Source organism: Neoarius graeffei, chromosome 12 (assembly GCF_027579695.1).
Source record: "Neoarius graeffei isolate fNeoGra1 chromosome 12, fNeoGra1.pri, whole genome shotgun sequence".
Lineage (NCBI taxonomy): Eukaryota > Metazoa > Chordata > Actinopteri > Siluriformes > Ariidae > Neoarius > Neoarius graeffei.
The window spans coordinates 50294275-50301206 of record NC_083580.1 but is presented as its reverse complement, the minus strand read 5'-3'; the positions used below and the strand labels follow the sequence as shown (position 1 = coordinate 50301206).

General features: G+C 38.6%; 1 protein-coding gene across 1 annotated transcript; it reads left to right on the top strand.

The window, feature by feature from the left end:
* Positions 1–2256, top strand: nkx6.1 (NK6 homeobox 1). Its single transcript, XM_060935072.1, has 3 exons — positions 1–535; positions 1191–1363; positions 2011–2256. Exons 1-3 carry the CDS (start codon positions 1–3, stop codon positions 2254–2256), a joined length of 954 nt encoding a protein of 317 aa, XP_060791055.1.
* The last annotated feature ends 4676 nt before the right edge of the window (positions 2257–6932 follow it).

The window sequence follows — 6932 nt, the reverse complement described above, 5'->3', positions numbered from 1 at the left end:
ATGTTAGCTGTGGGGCAAATGGACGGACCTCGTCAGGGCGCCTTCCTCCTCAACACCTCGCCTTTATCAGCTCTGCACAGCATGACCGAAATGAAGACGCCTCTGTACCCGGCTTACCCGTTACCGTCCACCGGCCCGGCGTCGTCTACCTCCCCTGCCTCGACCTCTCCCAACCCGGGCGGGGTCCCGGTGTCTTCTCCGGGGATCAAAACGTCATCGGCTGGACTCTCGGCTCTCGGATCCCAGCAGTGCGGGGCCTCGGCCACCCCACATGGGATAAACGACATCCTCAGTCGGCCGTCGGTGGTCTCTTCTGGAGCAGCTTCTCCAGCCGGTCTGCTGTCTGGTCTGCCCCGCTTCAGCAGCCTGAGTCCACCTCCTCCTCCGGGGCTTTACTTCAGCCCGAGCGCAGCTGCCGTAGCCGTGGCCCGCTACCCCAAACCTCTGGCCGAGCTGCCCGGCAGGACCCCTATATTCTGGCCAGGAGTGGTGCAAAGCCCACACTGGAGAGATGCCAGATTTGCGTGTTCGCCTCGTAAGTGCCTTTATTTTCTGTCTTACCTGTGTGTGTGTGTGTGTGTGTGTGTGTGTGTGTGTGTGTGTTTTGTTTGTTTGTTAATTTATACTTCAATTCAGAAACTATGTATGAAACACTGCGAATGTTTGCACGTACATCAAAATTCTGTGTTAAATTAACACATGAAAAACAAACAAACAAATCCTGAACACTATATTTAAATAACTGAACATTGGGGATTTGCTTTGTGCATGCATGTGCAGTTTAATTCTGAACCTCTAGACACTACTGAGCCCATTGTTGATTTAGTTCGTATATTATTATTTTTGATTGTGTCTTAATTACTGCATGCACATTTTATTTTAATGTTACAGAAATGTTAAATTCACATCAAGACCTGCAGTGTTGAACTCGCTCTTACAGCTCATTTGTATCTTGTTGGGTTCAAATGCTGTATGCACCAATGTTGAACTGACAATTATGAACATATAGTGTGTATAAAGCCAAGTTTGGGTTAAATGAACTCTATTAAGAGCTAATTTAATACTAAAGGTGTTAGCTAATTTATTAACATTATGAGGGGTATTTATTTATTTATTTATTTATTTATTTATTTATTTATTGCTATGAAAACATGACCGTAATAAAAATGCAGCTACTTTGTTCTCCTTAGATCAGAACTCAGTGCTGTTGGATAAAGACGGAAAGAGGAAACACACAAGACCCACGTTTTCCGGTCAGCAAATCTTCGCGTTGGAAAAGACTTTTGAACAGACCAAGTATTTAGCAGGACCGGAGAGAGCGCGTCTGGCCTACTCCCTGGGCATGACGGAGAGCCAAGTGAAGGTAAGACATACAGACTCACACAGCAAGAGTCTGAAACTACTGACACACTGTATAAAAACCCTGGAGGGAGAAGACCAAAGTGGCATTTTGGTTAGCAAGCTCACCTTACAGTGATGAATCAAGTTTTATTTTCATGAATACAAAGTGCTAATTCAACACTGGGGATTGATTCTGCCTAATAGGCATAGTTCAATCATCATCATCATCATCATCATCATCATCATCATCGGTTATTATTGAATAACTTATCTGGTCATATGTGTGGAATAATAATTTTTTTTATCTTTGCTATTTTATCACTTCAAATAATATGAAAGGAAAATTGAAAATGGACTTTCATAAAAATTATTATTATTATTATTATTATTATTATTATTGGATGATAGGCTTCGGGTTAATCCAGCAGGCTGAATTTGCAGACATACGTGTAAGTGTAAATAAATAAGCCTCATACAGTAGACACTATTACTGGTGTTAAACCATTTGATTTCGACTAAACAACTAGACCATAGTGTTAATGTCGCAGCAGGCAACATTCAGATCGTAGGCATTATTTTATGCTGTGTAATCTATTATACAGTGCCGGTACAGGCATATTTTGTCCGCTAAATTAAAAAAAAGGTTTTGGTCTATATGATTAATTTAAGGTGTGGTTTCAAAACCGGAGAACGAAGTGGCGGAAGCGGCACGCGGCTGAGATGGCCTCGGCAAAGAAGAAACAAGACTCGGAGACCGAGCGGCTGAAAGGCGCGTCGGAAAACGAAGACGACGACGACGATTACAACAAGCCTTTAGATCCAAACTCGGACGACGAGAAAATCACACAACTGCTGAAGAAACACAAACCGAACCCCGGGCTCCTAATGCACTCAGGGGATACCGACAGCTCGTAAATGACCCGCAGGAGGAGCCGTGCAGACTGTCCAGGGCAGAGTCACACAAATAACTGCGTGTTTTCATTCAGTTGTCAAATGTCTGTGAGTGTGTTATCGCGAGGAAAAAGGATGCAAAATAAATCTCATGCACTGCCGGAGGAACTGAGCGCATCACTCACTCACACACACACACACACACACACACACTGCAAGCGGACCTTAATGTAAAACAACAGCGTGAGTTGTATTGAATAGAAATTATATTACTGTGAATATTTATGTGTAAAATATCTTTTTGTATAGTAAACGCTATAGGCTCTTTTTTCTAATCTCGATTATGTTCTGTTTGCATCCCCACACCGGAATAAGCGCATCTCATTTTCAATTTAAAATTTCTTTCTTTCTTTCTTTCTTTCTTTCTTTCTTTCTTTCTTTCTTTCTTTCTTTCTTTCCCAAATATCATTTCAGTTTAAAACCAGTATAGGCTTATTTCTGCCCCATCCGACGGTCAGTTTTGCAGTTTAAGTTGGATTAGGTTTGAAGTGTAAATAATCAACACGGTTTAACAATGAAACTATATTTGTAAAATAACCCTTAGTGTTCGTCTCACAATAATAGGATGTTCCCTTTTCCCCTTTACACTTAATTTATAAGATTTTACGTTTGTAACGGTGTTTGATGCGGGAAATGCGCTTTGCATATTCGTGTGATATTGCACTTTTATTTAATAAAAAAAAGTGAATATTATTTTTTTATTATGAACCTTGATTTTTTTTTAACATAATGAAAGTTTTATTTGGATATATGTTTATGGAAATGCTTTAAACTTATCATGATCGTATAACCTAAAACCATAATTTATTAGCCCTGTATTTAACATTAAAAAACAACGACATATGGCTGTTTAATAATAATAATAATAATAATAATATGGATGATCATGTGGGTTAATTGGAATGTATAATTAAAATAATTAGGCCACATAGGGATCTTCTCTGAAACAACATGCAGGGCAGACTATATGGCAGATGAATGAGATGTGAGAGATGTTTTACAGTTTATGCCCGAATAAGCGGTGTGTCTCATCGATCCCGCATGATTACATGAGTGTGTTTCTTCGAAAATTGGAAACCAGTCAACCGATTTGTTCTCGGCTACAGAATAATATTTAATTTATGACATGCGAGTGAAAGAGATGCAGAACTTTTGGTGAAACAGAACCGATGTTTGTCACAAATATTAAGGAGGAAGCGAAAGTGTCTCAGATTGAATGGGCTCGAAGTTCAACTCTGTCACATGATCGGATAGTAAAAGTGCTGAACTATTTCTTTGCAATGAAATCCTCACTTCTTTTTTTTTCTTTATAGCTGACATAAATTCATGGAGCTACTTTATAATCATTTGAAGTGATGGGTTTGATTTTAAATTAGCTCACTGATGATCAGTTTTGATCATTAAGAACCATAATCACCAATCTAGTATAGTCTACAACTTGGAAATACAGGATAGCCCTACTTCAAATCTAATTAAAAAAAAAATCTAAATATTTTACAGGTTTGAATATGAGATTTTCTTTTTACGTGCACCTTGTCACTTCTGACATCACACTCAAAATGACTTGTGACTGAAAATATTATTAATGTTTATAGAGCATAAAAACACGTACAAAATTAAACACTACAGTTTAGCGGCAATATGATATATATAATCTATAATTTTTGTCGCAGTGCCTGTTTACAGCTTTTGAATGTGGTTATTTTCCAACCCAACTGGTTTATTAATGTTTGTTTAAACCTTTTCTCTACTTTCTTTCTCTATTTGATATAAACACCACATTCAAACTTATTTAGCCTATTGGTCGGACTTATTTGGGTATTGAATATCCAGTTTCTGTAGTGTTTATTAAGTTATTGATAATCAACATTTGATGCTGTGTGAATGTAATGATTTTCTCCAAAATGTTACAAATCTAATGAGTGTCCTTATTTGGCTACACGTGTAGGCCAATGACCTGATTTCAATAAGGTATCAGATGACTTTGAGTGAGTAGTTAATGAACTCTTATCTGCGATAATTAATCTTTGATTGCTTCAAACTCTAATATCTATATTAGCATGCTCATTAACACTGGAGCTGGGAGCGTTTCATTTGGAGAACATGCTGTTAGTGTGCTGATGGGGAGATATCACCGCTGCTTAACCTCACATAATCACTACTGATATTATAGTTAATCAGGAAATACTTTTATGCATTTTTTTCTGCAGCAAATATATATATATATATATATATATATATATATATATATATATATATATATATATATATATATATATATATACACACACACACACACACACACATTTCTTGAGACATGAGTACTATGAATAACATTCTCAACATAATGAGCACCTCAATAATTAGCAGTGGTGCAATTGGTAGAGTCATTGTTTTCACTTGGGTCTGGATGCTTTTCTATTTGTCATTCTGTCAGCTGCTACTTTTCAATTTCTGCTTAACACCTCTGCTATAATCCCAGCTAACGCTGAATCCACGGGGTTTAAATGGATTCCTGGCATAAATGAAAGCTTTTAGACTCTCTATGAATCATATGCTCTATACCTGAGAGAGGATGAAGTCGAAACAGTAGATGGTTCAACACTTCCATTCCTCTCTACTATGAACTACTACATTAATCTGACCATTACTTTCTATATAGTTCCCGGATAATAAGCAAAAAAAAAAGTTGGATTAGACCACATAATATACGAGTGCATAACATATTACTGTATTAATTAGTTTGTCGAGTGCAGTCGGTGTTATTAATGCAGTTTTCTGACCGGTGGAACTGGGGAAGATCGGCTGCTATGCTGTTTTGATAAAGTAGGTTGGTGTTCTAACGATTTATCCAAGCCTTCTAGACCGTAGTGCGGGATTTTAAGGTCTTCTTATCGAACAACGCCACACATATTTCGTGCTACTTCATTCTTGTGAACATTTCAGACAATGCTTTCAAGATAAAGCTCTAGATATTATGATGAAAAATACCTCCAGCCTGAAAATACATGAAGACGCATGAATTTATAGGCGTGCAAAAGTTTAATGCGTGCGCGCAAACCCTTGACAGGACGATTTGTCAGAACACAGAGACAGCGGTGCATCAGTGTGATCCAGGTGTGATGAACATGTGAACATGGCTTACACACCTCTGGGACTGGTACTAGCATCTGCTGGGTGCCTGCGCTGCCATGGTGCTGCAGATGGTCATGCGCTCTAGGGTCAACTCCACCTTCCCATCACGCACTTGTTGGACGTGAGGTTAATTAGTCGAAAAATAGCCGGACTCCTGAGCCTTCGGTCTCGTCCAGCCACAAAACAACTTGTGTTCTATACCTGTTTTTTTTTTTTTTTTGTGTGTGTGTGCAAACAGTATTAATTAGGCTGTAGGTGGGATGAATGGATAAATAATCTGAGACAATAAGCAGCACCTTGCTTACTATGAAGATGACCATAAATCAGCTGTAGGCCTGTCTTCACATTTATTTCCCCAGCACTTTTCAGAGATATCGTTTGGCATTTAGTGAAGCGGCTAATGTGTGTGTTTGGGATAAAGAGCCCATTGATGTGCTCTCAGTTGAACATGTACTACAAGAGATTACGCAAGGCTATGTGTCACAGGAGGCCACAGAGGCAGCAAATGAATCCTGGCTTACTACATATGCCTGCAGCCTTATCTCCTTCACAGCCCGTTTGCAGACTTCTGATAAAGAGCGCCTAGGGAGCCTCTATTACTAAAACCTCGCCAGCCATATCAGAGAAGAAATGTTTCCCCAGCAGTCTGATTCTTCCCCATTTCTCATTCTCATAGTCCGTTTCAGCTGCAGGTGGTTTGGCTCACATTTCCGAAAGGGGACGGTTCTGTCTCAGATTACGCACTGTACTGTATAGCTACTTGGATGTTTGGAAGGCAGCAGGGTTGCCAGCTATGGAGGGAAAAAAGGCCCAAAACTCCCAAATCAAACCCTGTGAGCCAACCATCATGATTAATAATGCAAAATTTAAAATAATATTTCTTTTTAATATTAATGCTATATTTAAAATAGCATTTCTTAATGAAACAGCATTAAAACAGGCTACAGTCTGACCAATTCACTCACACAAGTGAACACATTTATACTAAAACTATGTCGAGGACAGAATCAAGAGAAGCATGCATGAAAGAATCATATATAGCCTATTTATGTGATAAATACAGCATAATTATGAAAAGCAACCAAACACCAACTGGCATTTCAGAAACCTCCAGCAAAACCACAGCCCTGGCATCACTCTTAAACCCTAATATTTTGAAGTAAATGAACCATAAGGAAACTCAGATTAACATCATTTTATAACCTAAAGTCGTCCTACATTTTGTTTATAGCTGTCTTGTCCATTTTTTACTTTTACATTTAAACCCCAGCCTTTGATGACCCTGCCTCTTAAAAAATAAAAATAAAAAAATAGAGCAACCTGAGACTGTCAAAGGCAAGAAGTGTCATGTGGTACACACTTTACTTTCCTAGCACATCATTCTGGACTTGAAATGAACTTGAAAAGTAGCTTAGTTGTTTTTCACATTTGGTGGCCAGTCTGCCACACTGGCACACCAGAACGCACTAAATTCCCTGTCCTTAAATTGATTAAAATAGAAATAA